The sequence below is a fragment of the Dipodomys spectabilis genome, unplaced genomic scaffold (assembly GCF_019054845.1).
Source record: "Dipodomys spectabilis isolate Male_0828 unplaced genomic scaffold, ASM1905484v1 ptg000463l, whole genome shotgun sequence".
NCBI lineage: Eukaryota > Metazoa > Chordata > Mammalia > Rodentia > Heteromyidae > Dipodomys > Dipodomys spectabilis.
Window position 1 is genome coordinate 15,047 of NW_024871140.1, and position 26,991 is coordinate 42,037.

Here is a 26,991-nt window from a genome sequence, read left to right on the forward strand (position 1 = left end):
TAAGTATCCTTCCTTGATTTCTATTTCATATTACTTTATAATTAGTTTGATTTTATATGTACATGTTTATATACGTAAACATATATTTAACTGAATGTATGTATATTTTATCTCCATATTAGAGTACCTCAAAAATCAAAGAATTTGGATCCCTGTAACGGTAGTAAATTTATGCAACATTTTTGTTGACAAGATGGTGTATTTAGTAATACCAAGGCATGTGACGGAATCTCAGAGCACAAGAACACTTTCACACCAATTGATGGCACTTGGCATAGCTCACAAATTACCACATTTTGGGCTGGGGGCATATTCTCTTAGGTGCAGATTTTCTCCAAGAAGCCACGATTTTGAATGATTAGCCAGTTCTCTTTCCTGTGCTTCTCTCAAAGGCACACTGAAAAATATGATATCCAGCAGACTGTGTGGGTTTCAGTGAGAAAATTAAAGGTCATTCTCTGAAAGCTATCATTAAGCAGATTTGATTTGGGAACTTGAGAGAAAATACTGGCGATGCTGTTCTCTGTAGAGTGTGAGGCAGGAGAGCGTTTGCTGTTCACAAACTGGCCGTGGGTGTTTCATTTGGATTTCACAGGATTGTAACTGTAAACTCTCCATCACCTCTTTTTTTTGCTTTTTCAATAGGGGCCTTTGTCTTTGCGGTGACAGTCACTGATGCCGACGTGGGACCTAATTCAGAGCTGCATTATTCCCTCTCAGGTGGACACTCTGAGAAGTTCCGCATTGACCCCCTGCGCGGCGCCATCACCACAGCTGGGTCGCTGAGTGGGGTCTCTGAGGTGACCTTCTCTGTGCACGTGAGAGATGGCGGCTCGTTCCCTAGGGCCGACTCCACCACGGTGACCGTCAGGTTTGCCAACAAAGCAGATTTCCCCAAAGTTCGAGCCAAAGAACAGGCACTGGTGTTTCCCGAGAACCAGCCGGTGGGCACGCTGGCCACCACAGTCACCGGGTCGTCCCCGCGGGGTGATGCACTGTCCTACTACATCGCCAGTGGAAACCTGGGTGGCGCCTTCCAGATCGACCCGCTGACCGGCCAGGTGTCCATCCGGCGGCCCCTAGACTTCGAGCGGACACAGAGGTACGTGGTGTGGATAGAGGCTCGAGACGCGGGCTTCCCGCCCTTCTCTTCTTATGAGAAACTGGACATCACGGTCTTGGATGTTAACGACAATGCCCCCACCTTTCGAGAAGACCCCTTTGCAGCGGCTGTCCTCGAAAACCTTTCTCCTCGGACAGTACTCACCGTCTCTGCGGTGGACAGGGACAGTGGGCCAAACAGCCAGTTAGGATATGAGATCGTGGACGGGAACGCGGAAAACAGCTTCAGTATCCACCACGCCACCGGGGAGATCAGAAGCACCCGACCCCTAGACCGAGAAAAAACCCCCCGTTACGTTCTCACCGTGAGATCCTCCGATAAGGGCTCTCCTTCCCGGAGCACCTCGGTGAGAGTCGTCATCACCGTGCTGGATGAAAACGACAATGCCCCCAAGTTTTCCCAGATCTTCACAGCCCACGTTTCGGAAAACTCGCCTCTGGGATTCACTGTGACTCGGGTCACGACGTCCGACGAGGACATCGGCGTCAACGCGGTCAGCAGGTACTCCCTCACGGACCAGAGCCTCCCATTCTCCATCAACCCCAGCACCGGCGACATCGTGGTCAGCAGGCCTCTAGACAGGGAGGACACGGACCGCTACCGAATCCGCGTCTCGGCGCACGATTCCGGGTGGACCGTGAGCACGGACGTGGCCATCTTCGTGACAGATGTGAACGACAATGCCCCGCGCTTCGGCAGGCCCTCCTACTACCTGGACTGCCCCGAACTGACGGACGTGGGTGCCGGCGTGGCGCGCGTCTCGGCTGCCGATCCGGACGAAGGCGCCAATGGACAAGTGGTTTACTTCATTAAGTCTCAGTCTGAGTACTTCAGGATTAACGCCACCACCGGGGAGATCTTCAACAAGCAGGCCTTAAAATACCAGAACGTCAGCGGCATCGGAAACGTGAACGTCAACAGACACAGTTTCGTGGTGACCGCGTCGGACCGGGGCGCGCCGGCCCTGCTCAGCGAGACCACCGTCACCATCCGCGTCGTGGACAGCAACGACAACGCGCCGCGCTTCCCCCAAGACCGTTACTTCACCCCGGTCACCAAAACCGCGCGTGTGGGCGCCAGGCTGATCCAGGTCACTGCGGTGGATGACAAGGACTTTGGGCTGAACTCCCAGGTGGAGTATTTCATGTCTGACCACAGTAGGGCGGGGAGGTTTACGATGGACAGAGACACAGGGTGGATTTCTGTCGCGTCCTCGCTGATTTCCGACTTGAACCAGGACTTTCTGATCACAGTCACCGCGAAGGATAAAGGAAACCCTCCTCTTTCTTCCCAAGCTACGGTGCAAATAACTGTCACTGAAGAAAACTACCACACACCTGAATTCTCCCAGAGCCACGTGACGGTCACCGTTCCCGAGAGCTACGGCGTCGGGGGCGTCATCAGGACGCTGTCGGCCAGGGACGGGGACGCGGCCATGAACGGCGCCATCCAGTACGGCATCTCCTCCGGGAACGAAGAAGGCACTTTTGCCATCAACTCATCCACAGGGGTGCTGACCTTAGCCAAAGCCCTCGATTACGAGCTGTGCCGGAAACATGAGCTGACCGTCAGCGCCGCGGACGGAGGCTGGGTTGTCAGAACCGGCTTCTGCCGTGTGACCGTCCACGTGGCAGACGTGAATGACAATTCTCCGGCTTTTGTTCCCGAAGAGTATTTCCTTACTGTTCTGGAAAATGCCCCGAGTGGGACGACAGTGGTCCACCTGAACGCCACGGACGCGGACGCTGGGATGAACGCCGTGGTGGCGTACAGTGTGCAGGCCTCGGACAGCGACCTCTTCATCATCGACCCCAACACCGGCATCCTCACCACCCAGGGCTTCCTGGACTTCGAGACCAAGCAGAGTTACCACCTCACTGTGAAGGCCTTCAACGTGCCGGATGAGGATCGGTGTGGCTTCGCCTCCATCACCGTCCAGCTGGAGGGAACCAACGAATACGTGCCGCGCTTCGTCTCCAAACACTACTACTTTGAAGTCTCCGAGGCGGCGCCCCGGGGCACCGTGGTGGGAGAGGTCTTTGCCAGTGACCGGGACCTGGGCTCCGACGGCGAGGTCCATTATTTAATTTTTGGCAGCAGTCGAAAGAAAGGCTTGCAGATTAGTAAGAAGACGGGACAGATCTACGTGTCTGGGCTTCTGGACAGAGAGAAAGAAGAAAGGGTGTCTTTGAAGGTGCTGGCCAAGAACGCCGGCAGCATCCGGGGTGCGGACGTGGACGAGGTGACGGTGAACGTCACGGTGCTGGACGCCAATGACCCACCCGTGTTCAGCCTGGACGTGTACCGGGTGCAGGTGAGTGAGGGCGTCCCGGTAGGTACGCATGTCACCTTTGTCAGTGCCTTCGACGCTGACTCCACGCCCAGCTGGAGCCGCTTCTCCTATGTCCTGGGGCCAGGGAACGAGCAGGGCGCCTTCTCCGTGAACCCCCAGACCGGGCAGATCACGGTGACGGCCGAGCTGGACCGTGAAGCCCGCCCCGTGTACAACCTCACGGTCCTGGCCGTGGACTCGGGGACACCGCCGGCCACGGGCAGTGCCGCCCTGCTGGTCACCCTGGAGGACATCAATGATAACGGGCCGCTGCTGGCCATCAGCGAGGGGGAGGTGACGGAAAACCAGCGGCCGGGCACCCTGGTGCTCACCCTCCGCTCCACTGACCCCGACCTCCCGCCCAACCAGGGCCCCTTCACCTACCACCTCCTGAGCACGGGCCCCGCCACCAACTACTTCAGCCTGAGCTCAGCTGGGGTCCTGAGTACCACTAGGGAGATCGACCGAGAGCAGATTGCCACCTTCCGCCTGTCGGTGGTCACCCGGGACTCGGGCATCCCACAGATGTCCTCCACAGGGACAGTGCGCATCACCGTCCGGGACCAGAACGACAACCCCTCCCAGCCCCGTGCCCTGGACATCTTCGTCCACTACTTCGGGAAGGTGTTTCCGGGCGGGATCCTGGGCTCGGTGAAGCCGCAGGACCCCGACGTGCTGGACAGCTTCCGCTGCACGCTGACCTCGGGGCTCACGGGCCTCTTCAGCATCCCCGCAGGTGCCTGCGAGCTGAGCGCCCAGCCGCGCTCCTCCGACGGGGCCTTCGACCTGACGGTGCTCAGCAGTGACGGCCTGCACAGCGCGGTGACCAGCAGTGTCCGTGTGCTCTTCTCCGGCTTCTCTAACGCCACGGTGGACAACAGCATCTTGCTCCGCGTGGCCGTGCCCACCGTCAGGGATTTCCTGACGAACCATTACGTGTCTTTCCTGCGCACCGCCGGCTCGCAGCTGACAGGCCTGGGAACCGCTGTCCAGCTCTACGGGGCCTACGAAGAAAACAACAGGACATTTCTCCTGGCAGCGGTGAAGAGAAACAGTAACCAGTATGTCAGTGCCAGCGGCGTTGCCACCTTCTTTGAGAGCATCCAGGAGGTGCTCCTGCGGCAGAGCGGGGTGAGGATCGAGTCTGTGGATCATGACGCCTGCGCCCAGGGGCCCTGCCAGAACGGGGGCAGCTGCATCCGGAGACTGGCCGTGAGCCCTGACCTGCAGAGCCGGGAGAGCCTGCCCGTCATCCTCGTGGCGAACGAGCCCCTCCAGCCGTTCTTCTGCAGGTGTCTGCCGGGGTACGCCGGCAACTGGTGCGAGACGGACATCGACGAGTGCCTGCCGGCCCCGTGCCACAATGGTGGAACCTGTCACAACTTGGTGGGGGGCTTTTCCTGCAGCTGTCCGGAGGGCTTCACCGGGAGGGCCTGTGAGAGAGATATCAACGAATGTCTGCCCAGCCCTTGCAAAAACGGGGCCATCTGCCAGAACTTTCCAGGAGGCTTCAACTGTGTTTGCAAAACTGGATATACAGGTATGAACCTATTTCACTTCTGTTCCTCAAACCCAAGACTTTAGCTATGTCGGGAATAGTAACGACAACAACAACAATAATAAGTTTTTGTATTTGTGTGTGTGAGAGAAAGAGAAAGAGAAAGGGGTGGGGGGAGAAGAGAGAACTCAGGGCCTCAAGTTCTCACAGTCAGCTTTCTTGCTCTAACACTTGAGCCTTGCTCCAGCCCAGCTTCTTACTGGTTCATTGGAGAAGGAGTCTTGAAAATTTTTTCTACTCAAGCAGGCTTTCAATCTTGACCCTCAGATCTCAGCTTCCTAAGAAGCTAGTATGAGCCACTGGGTGAATTTTGTCATTTTAAAATATCATTTCAGGGCTGGGAAGATGGCTCAGTGGTAGAGCGCTTGCCTTGCATGCCTGAGGCCCTGGGTTCGATTCCTCAGCACCACATAAGCAAAAAGAAAAAAGCCGGAAGTGGCACTGTGGCTCAAGTGGTAGAGCGCTAGCCTTGAGCTGAAGAGCTGAGGGACAGCGCCCAGGCCCAGAGTTCAGGCCCCACGACCGGACCCAAAAAAAAAAAAATATCATTTCGCCATAGTGAACATAATCATAAATATTTTCAAGTCTTCACTGTTCTTCAAATGTTGGTCTGCTCGCTTGATATGGGTTGAAATTTATTTTCTTCTTACAAGAAAACCTGTGAGAGAAGGGTATTTTCAAGCTTTCAGACAGAAGGAATTTAATGGATAGAAAAGTCCACTATGTGTTTGAAGGATGATACATCTAATTCACAGGACTGTCTTGATTCAAGTCTACATAGTTCACTCCAGAGTTTAAATAGTGTGTTTAGTGTGTTCTGAGCAGTACACTAATGGCTTACACCCATAATTCTAACTACTCAGGAGCCTGAGATCTGAGGATTGAGGTTGGAAGCCAGCCTGGACAAACAAATTGAAGAGACTCATCTCAAGTTAACCAGCATAAAGCCAGAAGTGAGCCAGGCACTGGTGGCTCACATCTGTAATCCTAGCTACTCAGGAGGCTAATATCTGAGGATCATGGTTAAAGCTAGCCGGGCAAGAAAGTCTGCAAGAGTCTTATCTCTGCTAAACTACCAAAAAGTCTAGGAGTGGAACTATAAATCAAGTGGTAGAGTGCTACCTTTGGGCAAAAGAATCTCAGGGACAGTGCCTAGACCCTAAGTTCAAGGCCCAGGACTGTCACAAACACACATAAAAGCCAGAAGTAGACTATGACTCAAGTGGTAGAGTATCAGCTGCGAGTAGAAAGCCCAGAAAAAAATACAAGGCCTTGATTGTAAACCTCAGAACGTCTGTAAAATAAAAGGTTAAAAAAAAAAAGGAAAAAGAAATGTCTTCCTAAAAGAGTTCTTTAAATTTGGAAAGATTTTGTGTGTGTGTGTGTGTGTATGTATATATATACATACACACACACACATATGTATACATATATATGTATGTATATGTATACACACACACATATATATATATATATAATATATATGGATAGATACATACACACACCTGTATATATGTGCTATGAGATCAGCATGTCAGCATTCTTTTTCAACCACCTCCCAGATTCTTTCTTGGCTAGGAATTAATCACTGAAAACTCTTTATTCTATTTGTAAAACAATACACTTACATACATATATGTTTAGTGCAAGTTTGTCTTTAATCTCAGGATGAAGACATGGGGATGCACTTTATTTTCAAAGGGAGCAGGAATGGGCTCTCTGCTGTGTGCATGGCACCGAGAACTGAGCCCATTGAACTCCTGGCATGTCTCTTTCTAGCTCATTTCTTTCTTTGTTTAATCTTGTGTATTTTTCTAAATGTGGTATCTTAAACTTTTAAGACTGCTCTTTTTACCATCATAGACAGACAGATGATAGATAGATACATGACAGATTGATAGACACACATATAGATTATATAGATAGATGAAAGTGATTATGATTATTGAGAGGTTATATACAGAACTGCTTTCAAACTCTTGGCCCTGTAGACACTATTACATTGCATTCTCAGAGCTCTGTGAGATGGATATAATCATTATTCTCCTTTCAAGGAAAAAAACCCACTGCTGTTAGGGGATTAAAAGAGATTAAGGGAGTGCCTCCAGCTGGGGCTCAGAAAGTGCCCATCAGCTGGAGTCTGAAGCCCTGGCCTTTGTATGCCCATCACAGCCCCACTTCCTCCCTCACTGATTTGTTCTTGCTATAGAAAACCAGAGTGGAATTCTTACTATTTTATTTAAAAAATCGTGTGTCCTTTCCCCCTCCCCCTCACATTACCCCCCCCCAACCTGTGTGAGAGTGTATTGGATAGAGCCTGGTCCAGGAGGAGGTGTTAGATGGCAAGTAGTAGTGTGCAGAATCTCCACACTAAGTGCAGAATCAGAGAAATCGCCAGTGATGTTAGCAGAGGCACACTACTTGTCACCTCCCTAACTTCAGGGGGTCAGGGAGAAGAGTTGCTGCCTTTCTCTTCCACTGCCATTCACTGCTCTTTCATTGGCTGCCTACAAGCCAATGGTGCACTGGGAAGAGGCAAGGGAGAGGGAGACTGGTGCGTTATTCTATTGTGCAGAAAGAGAGGAAAAATACCTGTACAGAGAGATACAATATGTGAGCCAAGCCCCAGCAGCCAATGCTTGTGATCATAGCTCCACAGGAAGCTGGCATCCAGATTGAGGTTTGAACCTAGCCCAGGCAGAAAAATCTGCAAGACTCTATCTCCAAAATAACCAGCAAAATGACAGGCTGGAGGCATAATTCAAGTAAGTGTGAGATCTCGATTTCAAACTCCAGTTCCAGGAACAGAAAAACAATAATAAGGAAAGATGATATCTGTCATTAGGAAAGATATTAAAATTCCTATTTTAATTGTAGGAAATGGACCTACTTCCTCAGGGTTAAACTTCCCATGAGTATACCATAAATTCTTTTTGTAGGAAAGGTTATTTGAAGTCAAGCATTAGTTCCACCTACTTCTCTGAGTTCATTTCTGTCTCCATTTGCATATCTGGAGATAATCCAGATGATCAGCTATTATATAAACAAGTATAAAATCAAATTACTAGGGCTGGGAAAGTGGCTCAGTGGTAGAGTGCTTGCCTTGCATGCATGAGGCCCTGGGTTTGATTCCTCAGCACCACATAAGCAGAAAAAGCTGGAAGAGGTACTGTGGCTCAAGTGGTAGAGCACTACCCTTGAGCTGAAGAGCTGAGGGACAGTGCCCAGGCCCCACAACCAACAACAACAACAACAAAAAAAAATCAAATGAGTAATGTGAATCTTACATTTAAAAAATTATATACTTCATTATTTCAAATTCCAACCAATCTAGAAAAACTAGCAGATAAAGTCTGATTGCTTTATTTCTTTTCTTTATTTTGTAATCTAACAGAAAGCTTGATAATAAGCCAGATGCTAGCAACTCATGCCTGCAATCCTAGCTATGAAGGTGACTGAGACCTGAGGTTCAAAGCTGGCCTATTCAGAAATTCATGGGGCTCTTATTTCCCATTAGCCAGCAAAACAAAACAAAACCAAGGAAAAAACTCACAAAAATGGAACTGGAAGTATGACTCAAATGGTACAGCATCAGCTTGGAGCACAAATGCTACAATAGAGCACTTGGGCCTTGAGTTCAAACCATAGTCCTTACACACAGAAAGAAATAGGGGGTGGGGTGGGAGTGGGGAGGGAAAGAGGGAGAAATGAAGAAAGGAAGGAAGAAAGGAAGAAAAGAAGGGAGGAAAGGAGGGACAGGAGAGAGGGAGGAAGGAAAGAAAGTAAGACAAGAAAGAAAAGAGAGAGAGAAATTGAGGGAAAGTAAGAAAGAAGGGGAGGAAGGGAAGGAAGGGACAGAAGGAAGGAAAGAAGGAAGGAAGGAGGAAGGAAGGAAGGGAGGGAGGGAGGGAAGGGAGGTAGGGAGAGATAGAAGTAAGGAAGGAAATTCTCAGGTAGAAATATGTTAAGTTTCTACACTTGTTTAATGGTCTTGTCAGTGTGGTTTCTGACAAAGCAAAGCATATTAGCCCCCAGCTAGAATCACAGGGTAGCGCCACTAAGGAAGATGGAGCTGATAGCACCAAAATATCTTCAAGAGCTGCTCACAAGACAAATTCCATGCTATATTGAAATGTGACCTACAAAATGAATTTTGGAAGAACACCATATTAGACTTGCTCTATTTTAATTTTTTTAACTGACATAGATTAATTGAATGTATTTGTTGGGAATTAGAAGACATTAGATTAAGTGACATAAACCAGACACAAATAGACAAACATCACTATCGTGTTCTCTCTTTACTTGGAAGTTATAGATCTGTACATAGGCCTGTAATTACTGGGAAGTGGAGAGAGAAGAGGAGGGTGGGTAATAGGAAAATATTCCTGGTATTTATGTTAATTTAATACTAGGGTTTAGTAGAGTCTTATCTCTTCAAAGTTTGCATATATTCACCAAGTATTTTTGGTCATTGGAATTATTTTAAATCATATGTATTTTTATCATATTCTACTTTTACTTGTGGACTTTTGCTTATATTTTGTCTATGGGTTTTAAGTCTATGAAATTACAAATCAAAGCTGTTTAGATGTTTCTGTGACAGCCTGGGTCTCAGCCTCTCCTTCTATCTTGGTTTGTCCCTGTTACTCTGTCTCACTGTCTCTGTGAGTGTATTTCGGTGTCTCTCTGGCTCTCTCTGTCTCTGTCTCTGTTTCTCTCACACATACCAATGCATATAGTGTGTAAGTACAGTGGACTGAACTTCCCACAGGGAGTGATTGCTTGCTGCACAAAGATTTTGCATGAAAAATATCTTGTAAAGATACAAATAGGAAGCGGGCCAACTGTGTGCCATGCCTATAATCCCAGCTACTCAGGAGGCTGAGATCTGAAGATAATAGATGCCATCACTGGCAGGAAAGCTTGTGATACTCTTATCTCCAATTATACAAAAATAAATGAAGGAAGGAAGAAAGAGAAAAGACAAGAATCCAGAAGATAAGTATGGCTCAAGTGGTAGAGTGCTAACCTTGAGTGAGAAAGTTTAGGGACCCTTAGGACCCACTCCAAGCCTGGCACCAAAAGGAAGAAAGAGAAAGAAGGAAAGGAAGAACGAAAGAAAGAAAGGAAGAATGGAAGGAAGAAAGAAAGAAAGAAAGAAAAAGAAAGAAAGAAAGAAAGAAAGAAAGAAAGAAAGAAAGAAAGAAAGAAAGAAAGAGAAAGAAGGAAGGAAGGAAGGAAGGAAAGAAAGGGAAGGAAGGTAGGAAGGAAGGAAGCAAGGAAAGAAGGAAGGAAGGAAGGAAGGAAGGAAGGAAGGAAGGAAAGAAGGAAGGAAGGAAGGGAAAGGAAAGGAAAGAAAAGGAAGGAAAGAGAAAAGAAAAGGAAGGAAAGGGAGGAAGAGAGAAAAAAAGATGCAAGTACAAAGCTAGCTGCTCATGGCTTAAGCCTGTAATCCCAATTACATAGGAGGCTAAGATCAAGGATCTCAGTTCAGAGCCTACCTGGGCAGGAAAGTCTGTGAGACACTTCTCTTCACTTAACCACCAGAAAACCCTCAGTGGAACTGTGGCTCAAAGTGGTAGAGTGCAGACCTTGAGCAAAAAACTCAAGGACAGTGCCCAGGCTCTTAGTTCAATCCCTATGACTGACAAAAAAAAAAAAAAGGTCAATATGGAGCTGTGGCTCACATTGTAAAACCCTGAGTGAAAAAGCTAAGTGAGAGCAACAAAAAGAAAAAAAACTATGAAAATGAAAATTATAGAATTCAAAGTTATGAAGGAATAAAATGATTATATTTCTTGTTTTTATTCCTCAAATTTTTATTTTTGAAAGCTTGTTTTTTCAGTGTGACTATGGGAATACAAAGTATAGAGTAACATTTTTCTGAGCCAGTGACTTAGAGAGGGGACTTAGAGTCTTACAGAGGGGAGAATTTGTATAATTTAGTTTTCTGATCTTTTTCTTTCTTTTTTTTGGTGCCATAGTACTTCATTTATTTTTTATTTTTATTATGTATTTTTATTAAAGATACTGTACAGAAGGGTTACAGTTACATGAGTAAGGTAATTGAGTACATTTCCTATCGAGCATTGTTATGTCCTCATTTGTTTATTCCCCTACCATTCCTTCCCTCCCCGATCTTTTTCTTACTGGAAGAAAAAAAATCAATTTAAAACAATGAAAGTGTGACATAACTAGTAAAAAAGAAGAATTTCCTATAATTTCACTGTTAAATCACTAGATGAATCGTTGATTGGCTGTTGCATAGAGGATTAGAAAAGTTTGTTTTAAAGTCTGTCCTGGTGACTCACACCTGTAATCTTGGCTACTCAGAAGTCTGAGTTCTGGAGGACTGCAGTTCAAGGCCAACCCAGATGGAAAAGTTTGGTAGACTCTGTCTCCAAAATAACTAGCAGAAGGCAGGCTGAAGGAGTAAGTCACATTGTAGAGCACCGAGCTAACCTAATAAGTAAGCAGAATGAGTGCAAGTCTCTGTGTTCAAACCACAGCACTGAAAAAAAGAAGAGAAAAACAGGAGACAAAGAAAGCAAGAAAGTACAGAAAAGTAAAAGGGTCATTATGGTACACAAAATAGAAAATATGAAAGAGATTTTCATAAAATACCAAAAACTTTGATCAACTGTCGTTATGTATTTGTAAATATTAATGTCTTTTGGATTCTCATATCCCAGAATTCCAGGGATTCTGGCAAGAAAACATGGGCCTAATAAGTATAAATCCATGTGCCCTGCACAAAGTGAATGTCTTGTGCGAGGTGGGTCCAGTTAGGAAGATGACGTGGGGTGTGTGTCTTTTTCACCCCCTCCGCTGTCTGGGGCCTCCATGTTCTGTGGCCTGCACTGGCACCTACAAATTAAGATTGCTCATAAAGTGAGGGTGCAGGGACCTCTGACCCCCTGTTCCCTGGCTCCATGGGCCAGGTGAAATCTTCGCAGGGTCTCTAGGAAGTCTCCATTTCCAGGGAAGATGGATTGCTCCTTTCATCTCCTCTGTGTCCATTGGCAGAATAAGTGCTCATCCCCTGACTCCTGGGGTTCAGAGTCACTGACAGGTTGTGTGCAATGACTTCTCTGAGAAGCTCTGTAAAATGTCTACTCTCATAAAATGGAAGACCCATATAAGAACTTGGATTTATTCATTTGCTTGTTTGTTTATTATTTAGTAGTACTAGGATTTGAACTCAGAGTTTTGTGTTTGCTAGGATATTACTCTACTACTTGAGCCAGGCCTCAAGCTCTTTTGGTTCTGGTCATTTAATTTATTTTTGTGCCAGCACTGGTGCTTGAGCTTGAGGCATGGGTGCTGTCCCTTAGCTCTTTTGCTCAAGGCTAGAGCTCTACCACTGGAGCCACAGCTCCACTTCTGGAATTGGACTTTTCCTACCTGGGCTGGCTTGCAGCCATGATCCTCAGATCTCAGCCTCCTGTGTAGCTAGGATTACAATGTGAGTCACCAGCACCTGGCAACCAAAAAATTCGATTGTGAAAGTTTTATGTGATGACACAAGCCTGTAATCCTTATCTGTCTACTTGGGAGACAGAGTTCAGGAGTAACAATTTGAGGACAGCTTTGTGTGTGTGTGTGGGGGGGGGTTCACTGGACTCCAATGGCTGAGTAAGGTGCACATTTATTGTCCCAGCTGCACAGAGTGCACAAGGGTTAGGTGCTGAGGTTCACATGGTCATGCCAATGATTCAGTGAAGCACAAACAGGAGGGTCACAGTATGGGTTGGACATTAAGCACTAGACCCTGAGTTCAAACTCCACTACACCAAAAAAATAATGTCAGAAACCATATAATGTTTTTAGCACAATGTTTAGATGAACTAAATACTTTGTTGTTGTTTGTTTTGGGTGGTTCCTGACTTTGCAGTCAGGTCACATGCCTCCAGCCTAGCTGTTTGCTGACTGTTGTGCAGATTGAGTCTGGCAAATTTTTCTGCTTGAGCCAACCTCAGATTTTGATCCACCATATCTCAGCCTTTTGAGAATCTAGGGTTATGGGTATGAACCACCAGTGCCTGGATGAACTAAATATCTTAAAAACACCTTTCTTAATAATGTGAAATATTTAGCTACTGTGTAAAAAATAGCTACTTTCTGTCAAATTAAGTGGTCATCAGCATAAATCTGTATAAAATCTATCGTGGAGTTATAGCTATTAAAGTAATTAAGATATCTTTTTCTAGATAAAGATTTAGGGAGAACTGTATCTAGATAGATACAGATATATTTACCTATCGATAGAGATATAAAGTTCTATAGATATGTTGATACAGATATAGATGTATCTGTCTAGATAGTTTAACTACCTTTTAATGGATATAATTCGATAATACTTCCTTTATGAAGATTTATCCTTAAGACCATTTAAATGAATTTGGTAGTATCTACTCTTCACACTGCCTAAGTGTTTCACATTATTATGAGTTAGTATCAAGATATTTAGATAACTATACCTGTATCAATGTCTATATTATCTATTTATATCTATATATTTACCTAAATAAGCAGGTAGAATAATAAATATCTGGGTAGAATAATAAATATCTATGTAGATAGAGTGTAGGTAGACAGATAAATAGGTAGATACATTTTTAATACTGTTCTAAAAGAAATTTGCAGAATACAAAAAGTATCTTAGTTTTATGAGCTTATGTGGAAAATATGTATTCTCTCTTAAAACAGGAGTCCACAATGACTTTCTTGATGAAAATAATGAGAACAGTTAGTCTGAGGGGCCTACTTTCTCTCTGTGGGGGTGACACTGGTGTTGAATTAAGATAAAAACTTTACCTCCCTAAGAAACAACTTTGGTGTAAAATCCAACACAAGACTTATGTGAAATTATCTGGCCTCGTTCTCACATTGCTACCATCCTTAAAACCTAATTTCTCTGCCTTCTAAATTAAGAACCTGTTTATTTTCATGGTCTCCCCTTAGAATAGCAGGGTATTCTAAAATTCCATAGCTCAGTGTTTTCCCCAGCAAAGGTTACCAATTACATTTATAATGGAAAATGTTTGCCTGGGACCCGATGACGTACAGAAATGGGCTTACTTAGCACTGTCATGAGGCCTGACTCACGCTTATAATTTCAGAGCAGAACAATTGTGGTTACAGAATACAACCACAGAAACACAACTAAGTGAAAAAATAAAAATAAAAAATCTTAGGCAATGTTTACAGCAAAGTAATTGTGATACAATGTATTCTTGTGTTCAAAATGAAGCCTAGTTGGGTATGTAAAACATGTATATCACATATATGAAGTATTTGTGCAATTATTTTTTAATTTTACTTTTTGAACTTCAAAAGTTTGTACAAGGGATTACATTTTAAGGTGGTCATTTAAGTGTTCAGGGCTTCTGGATCAGTCTTCTCTTCTATCTTCTCTTCTATCATTCTACCCCTACCTTGTCTCTTCTCTACACCCCGAGACTCATTTCACATTTCCCCCACTTCATTTTTGGAAAGTGGAAACAAAAACCATAGTCATTAAAAGCTTCATATTGATCAACATTTACTAGATAAGACCTGTAGCATCTGACTCTTTCTTGGAATTGGAAAACTAGAGATTATATTAAAAAAAATCAAATGAGCTGGTACCGGTGGCTCATGCCTGTAATCTTAGCTACTCAAGAGACTGAGATCTGATGATCATGGTTCAAAGTCTGTGAATCTCCAATAAACTACCAAAAAAGCCAGAAGTGGAGCTGTAGCTCAACATGGTAAAGTGCTAGAGCTTCAGCAAATGAAGCTTAGGGATATCATCTAGGCAAGCTGAGGACCAGCAATAAACACCCTCAAAAACAAAACAATACAAAACAAAAAACTCAAAAAATATATATTTAAATATACAGGTTTTTATTTTTATATGTATTTTATTCATATACTTAAATATATAAATATATGTACAGTTTTGGGTGTGTATATATAAATAAATTTCTGAACCTTTATTTACATATCACTGATAATACAATTTATTTTAAGTTACATAAAGCAAAGAAAACCAAAAAGGACTCATAACCTAAATTTTGTCTAACAAGTGATCAAACGTCGTCTTTACTTTGGAACATGAATACACAGGCATAGGACCTGCATGGTTTGGTGCCATAGTTTCATGATCTTCAAGCAAGTTATTCTTAAGTTATTGTGGTTTCTCCACCTTCGCTCAGAAAGTGTACTCATTTCTTCATTATGGATTACTTCCCATAAAGTGGAAATGCCACATCTCAGTTTGCTGCTTGCTTTACACACTGGATTCCAGAACAAACAAGACATGGATTGATTTGATTTGATGCACCATGAGAGCTGGGTGTAAAGTGGGTCACACTTGTAATTCTAGAGCTCAGGAGGCTGAGTGCTGAGGATCCAGATTCAAAGCTGCCCAGGGAGAAATGTTTGTGAGACTCTTATCTCTAATTTATCAGCAACTAGTTAGCAGTGGAGGGGTGACTCAAGTCATAGAGAGCCAGCCTAGAACAAAAATTACCAACCAGGAATGTAAGGAAGTTTAAGCCCTGGGTACTGCATATGTGTGCATGAGCACACACACACACACACACACACACACACACACACACACACACACACACAATGAAGTATGAGAAAAGTCTTTGCATACTGGAAAATACTGGAAAATATAATATCTAAGTGTAATTTCAGCGAAAAGCAAAATATGGATAGCTCACAATGAGCAAATTAGCAAGCATTTCAATGTATGTTTCATGTGCTTCCTTTTTATTTATCCTGTTTCCAACAGGGTTTAGATAAATGACAGTCCTTTAGGGGGAGGAAGATAGAATTTCACAAGCTAAATATGTCTTCTTACTTTTGAGAAAGCCAACTCAATGAAATCTACCCAGTGAAAAAATTAATAGTCTCACTTCTCAATCTATATAACATAAAAGATGCCAGGACACCAACAAAGACAATAAATTAGTGAAACTATTTAAGTATATTCACTATGTCATTTTCAGGAAGTTAGAATTTTCCCAAGATGTTGAATTATGTTGTTTTCTAAATATGAAGCATATCTTTCTAACAGAACACCCAAATAAGATTTTTGATATTATTATTTTGATTCTTCATGTCAAATAAAATGTTCTTATGTTTCCTTTCTCTCAGACTAGAGTACTACATAGAGTTACATTGTGAGCCAGGCGCCAGTGGCTCATGCCTCTAATCCTAAATCTGAGGATCGTGGTTCAAATCCAGCCAGGGCAGCAAAGTCTATGAGACTCTTCAATAAACCAACATAAAACCAAAAGTGGCACTGTGGCTCAAGTGGCAGTGCACTAGCCTTGAGCTGAAGAGCTCAGGGAGAACTCCCAGGCCCAGAGTTCAAGCCCCATGACTGAAAAAACAACAACAACATAACACACACACAAAAAACATTGTGATCATATTAATTTATGTATAACTTTTTTGAAAACAAACAAACAAATGTAATGTATTTTAGGGAAAATGTGTGAATCATCAGTCAATTACTGTGAATGCAACCCGTGCTTCAATGGTGGCTCTTGCCAAAGTGGCATGGATACATACTACTGCCATTGTCCGTTTGGTAAGTACAATTTGTTTTTAATAGGTAAATATATATATATGTATATTTTTTAAGTTTGTAATTGTTATTATAAAGGTGATATACAAAGGAGTTATAGTTACAGATGTCAGGTAAACAATACATTTCTTTTTGGACGGTGTTATCCCTTCCCTCACTCTCTCCCAGTTAGAATTTGCTTTTTAATGGAACAGGGAAAATTGTTCAGATTGGTTTGAGGAGGGAGGGATGGGGGCAGGGGGGGGAATGAGGGATAGTGGTGGAGGGGACAAGTCTGATTAAGATACATTATATACATAGATGAACATGTCAAAATTACAAAAAAAAACCTCGTACAAATAATTGATGCTAAAATGGGGGGAGGAATAAAATAAAATATCAATCTAGCTGTCTCCTGGTAGCTCATATCTGTAACCCCAGTTACTAAGGAGTCTGAGATCTGAGGATTAAGGTTCAAAGCCAGACCAGGCAGACCAATCTGTGAGACTCTCATTTCCAATGAATGAGCAGAATGCTGGAAGTGGAGATGTGTTTCAAGTGGTAGAGCACCAGCCTTGAGAGAATTAGTCAAAAGAGAGAGTGAGGCCTTAAGTTCAAGCTCCAGTATTGGCATAAATAAATCAAATATTTTGGCACACAGGCCAACAGCTTTGTTTCCTTATGGTCATCAGTAATTAAGAAGATACTGTTTTACACAGTGATTATAAAAATATAAAATTATTTTTTTGTCTGTTGTGGGGCTTGAACTCTGGGCCTGGGTGTTGTCCCTGTGCTCTTCAGCTCAAAGTGAGCGCTCTACCTCTTGAGACACAGCACCACTTCCAGTTTTCTAGTGGTTTATTGGAAATCAGAGTCTCACGGACTCTCATGATCCTCAGATCTCAGCCTCCTGAGTAGCTAGGATTACAGGCGTGAGCCACCAGTGACCATGTAATAATATAAAATCTTAAATATTCAGCACTTTAAAAATACTATTGGATATCCTCTTCAGTTATTTCTAGAAAACAGATCAATTCAAGAAAACTGAGTCTCATTTGTCTCTGGGAACATTGTTTTTTCCAAAGATTTACAGATATTTGTTTTTAGTCTACAACTTATTCATGAAATACCCCTCTGAGACTATTTGACATCATTGTCTATTTTTAATTTCTAGAAACAGTTAACATAGTTCTTTGCTTTTTCTTCCATTAATTAAACTACATGTATTAGAAGGGTTTAGTCATTTGACATTCATTTTCATGAAAGGCTCTTATTAGATAATTTGTGTAACTAAGAAAGATTTGTATTTAGAGTTAGGCACTGGTTGCTCATGCCTGTAATCCTAGCTACTCAGGAGTCTGAGATCTGAGGATCAAGGTTCTAAGCCAGCTAGGGCAAAAAAGTCTATGAGAGTCTTAGGTCCAATTAACGAGCCCAAATCTGGAAGGACAGCTGTGGCTCATGTGGTAGAGCACTAGCCTTGAGCAAAATAGCCATGTGAGAGCTCAAACTCCTGAGTTAAAGCACACAGACACAAACACAGACACACACAGACACACACAGACACAGACACAGACACACACACACACACACACACACACACACACACACGTTTAGACTAGTGTGTTCTCTCAAAGAGTTGTTCAAGAGAATTTTGCCCAAGTAGACAGTTAGTCACCTTAGTGGAATGAAATAAAGGATTATTTTTCCAGGTCTTCCCCAAATCTTACTCAACGCTGTGACTTCAAGGACAGCTTTGGTTTCAACAACACCATGATTACACACATTTGTGCCGATTCCATTGACTTAAAACTATTCACTTCACCACACACAGCCGTCTGGAATCATCTCCAGATGACCCACATTTTTCTCTGTTGTACATTTTACCATGGTAATAAGACCTGAGCAGCGAAGCTCATTTATTTTGGTTAAAAATATAACTTCATTTTGTAGTAACCAATAAAACGTAGTCATTCATTAAAAAACAAAAATTTATGACTCTTATCCGGTTATTTTTAACTATAACATTAAAATGGTATTATAGAGAAACAATATAAAGGTAATTGTGAACCAAGTTCATGTTACAATGATAGTGAGGTCCAGAAATTGATTTACCCAAAGTCAAAATAATGAAATTATAATTCAAGTCTGTCAAAATGACATAGTGACTAGATCTTAATGTTAGCAACCAAAAATAATAGCTAAAGAACCCTCCATTACAAATTTATTTTCTCATCTTAAATGTTTATAAGGCCGAGTGGATGGTTTACCCCCGTAATCCAATCTACTCAGGAGATGGAGATAGAAAGGCTAGCATGGAGGGGCTGGGAAGGTGGCTCAGTGGTAGAGCGCTTGCCTTGCATGCATAAGGCCTTGATTTTGATTCCTCAGCAACACATAAGCAAGAAGAAAAAAGCCAGAAGTGGCACTGTGGCCCAAGTGGTAGAGCGCTAGCCTTGAGCTGAAGAGCTGAGGAACAGCGCCCAGGCCCAGAGTTCAGGCCCCACGACCTGACACCCCCCCCCCCCCCAAAAAAAAAGGCTAGCATGGAAAAATGTTAGTGAGACCCTTCTCAACCAGCAAGCTGGGCAAGGTGGCATGTGTCTATAATCACAGCTACTTGGCAGCTTTAGGTAGAAGGATTGAAGTTAGAAGTCAGCCCAAGCAAATAGCACACTACCCTATCTGAAAAAAAAGAAATGAATTAAAACGTGCTAGGTAGGGCCTGGCTCAAGAAGGAGACTACATTTCTAGTAAACATAAGTTCAAACCCCCGTACTGGAAAACACAAATGCTTATTTGGTAGTAAAATATACACCAAAAGGAAATCAAGTGCCACTTACGTCTTCTGATGCCTCTTCATTTTAATGTTCTGGTTTTTTATGTTTCAATGTTTTAATGTTCTGCTTTCTCATATGGCCACAAGCAACCTTCATGGTTGCACTTTGGGAATGGTGGAAAAAGCAATTTGAGCGGAATGGGGAAGGATGACTGTCAGATGACTGACAGAGGTGTTTACAGTTTGAGAAATCCTTTTACAAAGCAAAATTAATTAATGGGAAACTGAGAGAGGGTACTGCTGCAAGACTGCTGCTACCAAATACCCCCATTTCTCCACACTGCCAATCACCCCACTTTTCCCCATTGCCAGACATTCCACCTCCCTCATGGCCAGTCACCCCAGGGACACAGAAACCACAACTATAAATTAAAGTGGGCACAGGCGGCCCATGTCCACTTTAATTTCTCCCTTCTATCTGCAAAGGCAAACTCGCTACTGCACTACTGGAAATCAGACATGGTCAGCTGACAAGCTAGGGAAGAAAACAAACACCTGAAATACCAAGTTTTAATTTGAGACTGCAAAGAGGGCGTTAAAAGAACAAGCATTCTCCTTCTCAAACTCAATGTGGGTGAACCACATAAATAATAAGAGTTGATGGAATGCCTTAAAATAGCTGTGGGTCATTACACATGCATCCCATAAAACTGTACTTTAACTGTTGTTTTTAATTTGGGAAAAATTTGCTCTGTTTACCTTTCCATCAGTAAAAAATATGCTCTTTGGATCTGAAAAGTATTTTTAGTGGCTTAGATTTTTTTTAAAAAGGTTTAGAAAAAACAATGTGCTTCACACTTTACAAGAGTTTGATTCTATGTAATCGTCAGTTTTTGGAATTGCTAAATACATATTATACATAAGCACAAATGCTATATATGTATATTCACATTGTGTACTTTATATAAAATTACTTCCATAAGAAATACGTATGTTTGTGAATATATGGCATTTGTTATGTACATGCACATAACAGCATACAACATTAGTGTGCATATATTATACATAATTATTATATGTTTATAAATTACTTTAATATAGAAAATTGTGGGTTCATGTCCTTCTTAGGGTAAATTTATAATTTCCTTTGACCTTCATTCTAGATTTATTTCATAGCATCCTACTTAGAAGAACAATTTAAGATGTTATTAATATATTTAAAGGCAAGAAACAACTTTTCTATAGAAACAATAAAAACCCTTAATATTTTCAAAGGCAAGAACTATACATTCTATAAATTCTATAAATATTTTATACTTAAAATATGTATCAGTTTGACTAGCAATGTAAAGCATCTACAGTATCTATCTATCTATCTATGTATATATTGTTTTTAAACTATTTTTATAAACAGTTGCAACACAATCAGAAGAAACCTAAAAAAACACAGGATTTTCTCTGATAATCTATTTCAGCCATGCACTTTATTGTTGCTTTTTATTTAACTTCAGTTACTGTTCCTGAATGAAGAAATAGCATGTATATAATATATATAATTTAAATAAATATATATAATTTGTTGAGGTTTTATATATATGAAATATAAATATTGTGTGATAAATATGAAATTATGATTTTAAAACATATCTGTACTATATTATATATATTTCTTTGAACTGAAATTAAAGTTTAAAATAAAGTTTTAGATAAGTAGATACAGATATAGGTAAATTGATGGATATGAATTACTTATTTGTAATGAATATAAATATTATCTCATCCTGGATAGAAAATTATAAAATAAATGACACCAGCTTTTATAGCAGCATGTAGGCTACTTGAGAGAATATTTTGATATAAAATACATATAGTCAATGTTACTAGACTACACCAGAATATTGGACTTCGATTTTTTTTCTGTTTTCCCTATGGAAAACAGACAAACTTTGAATACTTTGTTATATAGTAGTAATGATTTTTTGAGCTTAATATTCTTTTGATTTTTTAAAATTAATGCATTTATCAAAAAATTAAGCCAAAATGAAAATGAACAATTCTTCTCTTCACATGGGTTAATTTTCCAATCATTTTCTGTACACAATCTCTTAATATTTGTTGGAAAAGGACTTTTGGCAAAGCATTGTAATTTTTCATGTCACATAAAAGATCAGCGTAAGCAAATATAAAGGCTTTCACATACACAAACAACAAAAAAATGAAGTCATTTAAAAGTATCCTGTTGCAAATGATCTCTAAAGAGGGCATAAAATAAGAGATGGAATTTAAGACACTTAATGATTGCTTCCCTGATTCTGTGACCCTTAAAAATGCTATGTGTATGGGGACTAAATTTATTTAAAATCTTCAATTGCAGTAAAATTGTTTTTAAGAACCATGCACTATAAAGAAAGTCTCTTGGATACTACAATATATTCCAGTCTTACAACCACAAACAAACTCATTTTGAAAATGTTTTTGCAAGGACAAAGTCACTTCAAACATGTTCCATTACACAAAACCCTCACTTTAAAAAAAATGGGACAGAATTAAAATTATTTCCAATTCCATGAAAGTTTATCTTCTCTGGCTTAGGCTTCAAAGAGTATCAATTTGGTCTACATCATTTTAGTTCACTATTGTAAAATGCAAACATTTTAGTCAAAATAATTTAATAAAACATGTCTGGAATTTAATGTGTCGGATGTGTCAATTTCCCATATGCAGGTGTCTTTGGCAAACACTGTGAGCTGAACAGCTATGGCTTTGAGGAGCTGTCATACATGGAATTTCCAAGCTTGGATCCCAATAACAACTATATTTATGTCAAATTTGCCACCATCAAAAGTCATGCATTATTGCTTTACAACTATGACAACCAGACTGGTGAGAGGGCTGAGTTTTTGGCCCTTGAAATTGCTGAGGAAAGACTACGGTTCTCTTATAACTTAGGTAGTGGTACATACAAGCTCACCACCATGAAGAAAGTGTCAGATGGACATTTTCACACTGTGATTGCCCGGAGAGCAGGAATGGTAAGATTTCACCTTGCAATAATAATTTTATTGTCATATATCTGCTAAATTCATTCCTTAAATAAAGTATAAAAAAACCTACTAGTTGAGTGAAATTATATTTGCTACTTGACCAATTGAATTATAAACTTCAAATAAAGGCTTGCAAGTAACATTTTTCTTTTGCTCACGTGTCCCAAATAAATAACAAGTAATGGGGACTGGTGGACCACTACTGTAATCTTAACTACTCATAAGGCTGAGATCTAGAGGATCATGATTTGAAGCCAGCCCAGAGGGAAAAAAATATCCAGAGAAGGCCCTTATGGGATTTTGAGTCCATTTTTTAAATTTCATTTTAATTTTTTTCTACAATTCAAAACAAATGTTTGGTTAGGAACTGGCAAAATTATTACTCTCAAAACTTTTAGTCATGTACAGGACAGAAATTTCTCAATTAACATTGAAACTGGTAGAAAATTTTGACAGGAACATTTGATCCTGAAGACTGAATGACACGAGTAACTATTTGAAAAAATCATGAATTCAATGATTTAGTTGCATCTCAAAATGTTTTTTTTTTTAAAAGTAGCCGGGGGCCAGTGTTCTACAGTTCTGTAATCCTAATTACTCAACACATCAAGATCTGAAGCTCAGAGTTCCAGGGTAGCCCAGACAGAAAAGTTTACAACATTCCATTTCCAGCAAAAAAGGTAGACTGGCGGTGTGGCTCAACTGGTAGAGTACCAACTGAGAGTGAGAGTTGAGAGAGAGTGGGAGGCCCTGAGTTCAAGCCCAGGTAGATAGAAATAGAAATGAATTCTGGGCAGAGCTGGCCAGAGAGGTTCCCAGGGTCAGAGTTCACCAGGGACCCACTGGTGACAATCTCATTCTCTTTCCACAGGCAGCCTCCCTAACTGTAGACTCCTGCTCTGAGAACCAGGAACCAGGGTACTGCACCGTCAGCAACGTGGCTGTCTCAGATGACTGGTGAGTGAAATTATTCTTTAGAACTTTATCTTACTTGAAATTTTAAACCACATGCCTTTTAAGTAATCATATTTTTCTAAATATTACATAAATAGGTAAGATAATTCAGTCTCCTCAAAGGGATTTTCTTGTTGTCAATGAAAATAATTACAACTATAATTCTGTGTCACTTTTGTGTATTTTAAAAAAAGACACTATAGGAGAGTGATGAGAAGAGTAAAATGAAATAAAACAAAGAAGCTTAATGTTGGTATGGCATAGCCACAAAACACCCAAGCCCTGAGAACAGTGTGGGTTGGGATGATAAGTCTTTTAAACACATTATCTAAAAGACTGTGTGACAATTAACATACTTTTCCTTAAATTTAAAGGCACCAGAAGCTTATAATATAGCATTAGCTTTTCAAAAACAAGAGTGAGAGCAAAACACTCAAGGCTCATGCCTGTAATCCCAGCTACTCAAGCAGGCTATGATCTTAGGATGAAGGTTCAAAACCAGTCCATGTATGAAAGTCTGTGAGATGCTTATCTCCAATTAGCCACCCAAAAAGCTGGAAGTGGAGGTGTGGCTCAAGTTGTAGAGTCCCAGCACAGAGCAAAAAGGTCAAATGGGACCCAGAAGCTCTGAGTTCAAGTCCCAGTACTAACACACACACACACACACACACACACACACACTGTTAGGTAAGGTGGAGGTGACAGCAAACACAGACCTCTTTGTGCTCTCTCTGGGGTACACACATGTACCTTTTCCAGACAACACACTACTAGCCAATTCTTGTTAATTCAACATGGCGACACATGTCAAACCTGCCATTGGCTTTTTGGTGGCTAATAGGTGATGAGTCCCATGACTTTTTCTGTCCAGGCTGGCTTTGAACTGCAATCCTCAGATTTCAGCATTCTGAGTTGCTAATTCCAGCCATGAGCCACCAACACCCAGCACAGATGTTCTTTGGAAATGAATTGTTTAACTGGAATCTACTTGGTTGTCACAAGCAGCTCTCCTCTCCTTTCTCACTCAGGACCCTGGATGTGCAGCCCAACCGCGTGACCGTGGGTGGCCTCCGATCCCTGGAGCCCATCCTGCAGAGGCCTGGGCATGTGGAAAGCCATGATTTTGTGGGTTGCATCATGGAGTTTGCAGTCAATGGGAGGCCTCTGGAGCCCAGCCAGGCATTGGCAGTCCACGGCCTCCTAGACCAGTAAGGAGATTTTATGTCCTATATTTTAAAGGAAAAATGTAAAAGTGCGTGTAATTGAGCATCAAAAAAGATGAAGTTGCTCACACCTGTAATCCTAACTACTCAGGAGGCTGAGATCTGAGGACTGCAGTTCAAAGCTTTCCTGGATAGGAAAGACTCTGATATCCAATTAACCACCAAAAAGCCAGAAGTGGAACTATGTATGGCTCAAGTGCTAGCCTTAAACACAAAGTTCAAGGACAGCACCACATCCTTAGCTCAAACCCAGAGCTAGCACAAAAACAATAACAACAAATGTTACATCTGTTAGTATTATCCCCACCTTTGGTCCTCAGCTCCACCGAGACCTGAGCTCCTCCCTGACCTCGAGTTTCTGCCATACAGCTGGCCATTCCCTCTCGGCCTAGGCACACACTTAACTCACTTCCGCCCTCACTTCCTTCCACCCAGACCTGCCCACAGCTGGGATAGTGGCCTAAGCCATGTGCTCCCTCTCATGGGGAGATATGGCCCCTCTAATAAACCTTACAATAATCTTTCTCCTGCGCTGCAATCTGCATGGTCCCCTATACCTTCCCAGCCCCCGTGCACACATTTTCTTGACCTCACCTTGAACAGTAGTTGTGGAGGCTGAATGTGGTCAGCAGGTAGGTCAGAGGGTGAAGATGGCTGTCACATTGTGATACCTCAATGTCAGCTGTTACATGTACTTAAGACTCAGATTGACTAGGCACTAGTGCTCACACATATAATCCTACATATTTAGAAGTGATATAATTGGGTGTTTACCTTTATTTTCTATAAACTGATAGCTTTATGTTACAAAAAGAATAAAATGTCATTACTATCATTAGTCCAGGAGTAAAGAAAAATATAAAATGGAGGTTGCTAGGCATTGTTAACACTGTGGCATACTTCCTTCTATATTATTCCACTTTTAATTTCAATTTTTTTCTTCTTAAAAGTATAGCACCAGTGGTTAATGATTCTAATTCTAGTGACTCAGGAGGCTGAGATCACATTTTGAAGGCAGCCTGGGAAGGGAAGTCTATGAGACTCGTATCTCTAATTAAGCACCAAAAAAAGCCAGAAGTGGAGCCTGTGGCTCAAGTGGTAGAGTGCTAGCCTTGAACAAAAAAGTTAAGGGACAGTACCCAGGCCCTGAGTGCTGTATATAATATCACACATACTTACACACACATACATATGTATAATATGTGTGTATTTGTGTGTTATATAGTGGCCAGGCACTGGTGGCCTGTAATCCTACCAACTCAGAAGGCTGAGATCTGAGGATCAGTTTAAAGCCAGCTCAGCAATACGATTCTTATTATCTTCAATTATAGCAAAAAGCCAAAAGTGGATCTGTGGCTCAAGTAGTAGAGCACTAGCCTAGAGTGGAAAAAAAAGAAGCAAAAACATGAGGTCTTGAGTTCACTGTCACCTGATAGGAAAAGAAAACTTATTCCATGAATGCATGGATTTTTTTTCTTTATAATTTTTTTTTTTTAATTCAGGGCTCTGGTAACTGTCCCTAAGCTTTTTTGCGTAAGGCTTGCACTCTACCACTTTAGCCATAGATCTATTTCTGGCTTTTTTAGTGGTTCATTGGTTAAGTCTCATGGACTTTTCTGTCTGGACTAGCTTTGAACCAGAATCATCAAATGTCAGCCACATGAGTAGCTAGGATTACAGGCAAGTGCCTGGTATTTGTTGCTTTTACACTTATGCTTGCAACAATAACTTGAACGTGAACAGGCATTCACCTACAATTCTAGCTACTTAGGAGGCTGAGATCTATGAGGATTGAGGTTCAAAGCCAACCTGGGCAGGGAAGTCTTGTCTCTCCAATTAACTATAAAAAGCTGGAAATGATGCTGTGACTCAAGTGGTAGAACATTAGCCTTGTGCACAAAAGCTCAGGGACAATTCCCAGGCCCTGAATTCAAACCCCAGGGTGGGCACACACAAAAAATCTAATCAAACTCTGGATGCTGGATTCTGGTAAGTAAAAGATTTCATTGACCATGTTATGCTGTTTTAGAAAGAGCTAATTTAAGCCAGGTACTGATGGCTTACACCTGTAAATCCTAGCTACTTAAGATGCTGAGATGCAGTGAATTGAAATTGAAGCTAACCCAGCAAGAACAGTCCAGAAAACTCCATCTCCAAGGAATCAGCAAAATGCTGAAATGAAGGCTCTGTTCATGCTCAAGTGTTGAGCACCAGTTGTGAGCAAGCAAGTTGAGCCAGTGCAAAGCCAAAGCTAGCTAGGACAGAAAGGTCCATAAGACTCCATTTCCAAAAACAAAAAACAAAAAATAGGCCTAAAAGCATGGTTCAGGTTGTAGAGTACCATGCATATGAGCTCAAGCCTGAGTTTGAACCTCAGTATTGCCTTCACAAACTATGTATTTAACAGAA

At 41.9% G+C, this 26,991-nt stretch overlaps 1 protein-coding gene across 1 annotated transcript in view; it reads left to right on the top strand.

Annotated features, from left to right (window-relative positions):
• Window positions 1–26,991, top strand: part of LOC122098180 (protocadherin Fat 4-like) — a gene marked incomplete at its 5' end in the record, with an annotated part of 49,285 nt that overhangs the window by 12,462 nt on the left and 9,832 nt on the right. Inside the window, 5 exons of the mRNA XM_042668673.1 lie at window positions 646–4,995; window positions 16,502–16,606; window positions 22,086–22,393; window positions 23,277–23,362; window positions 24,388–24,567. Of these exons, the coding sequence (XP_042524607.1) occupies window positions 646–4,995; window positions 16,502–16,606; window positions 22,086–22,393; window positions 23,277–23,362; window positions 24,388–24,567 (5,029 nt within the window). The remainder of the gene's footprint in view (window positions 1–645; window positions 4,996–16,501; window positions 16,607–22,085; window positions 22,394–23,276; window positions 23,363–24,387; window positions 24,568–26,991) is intronic.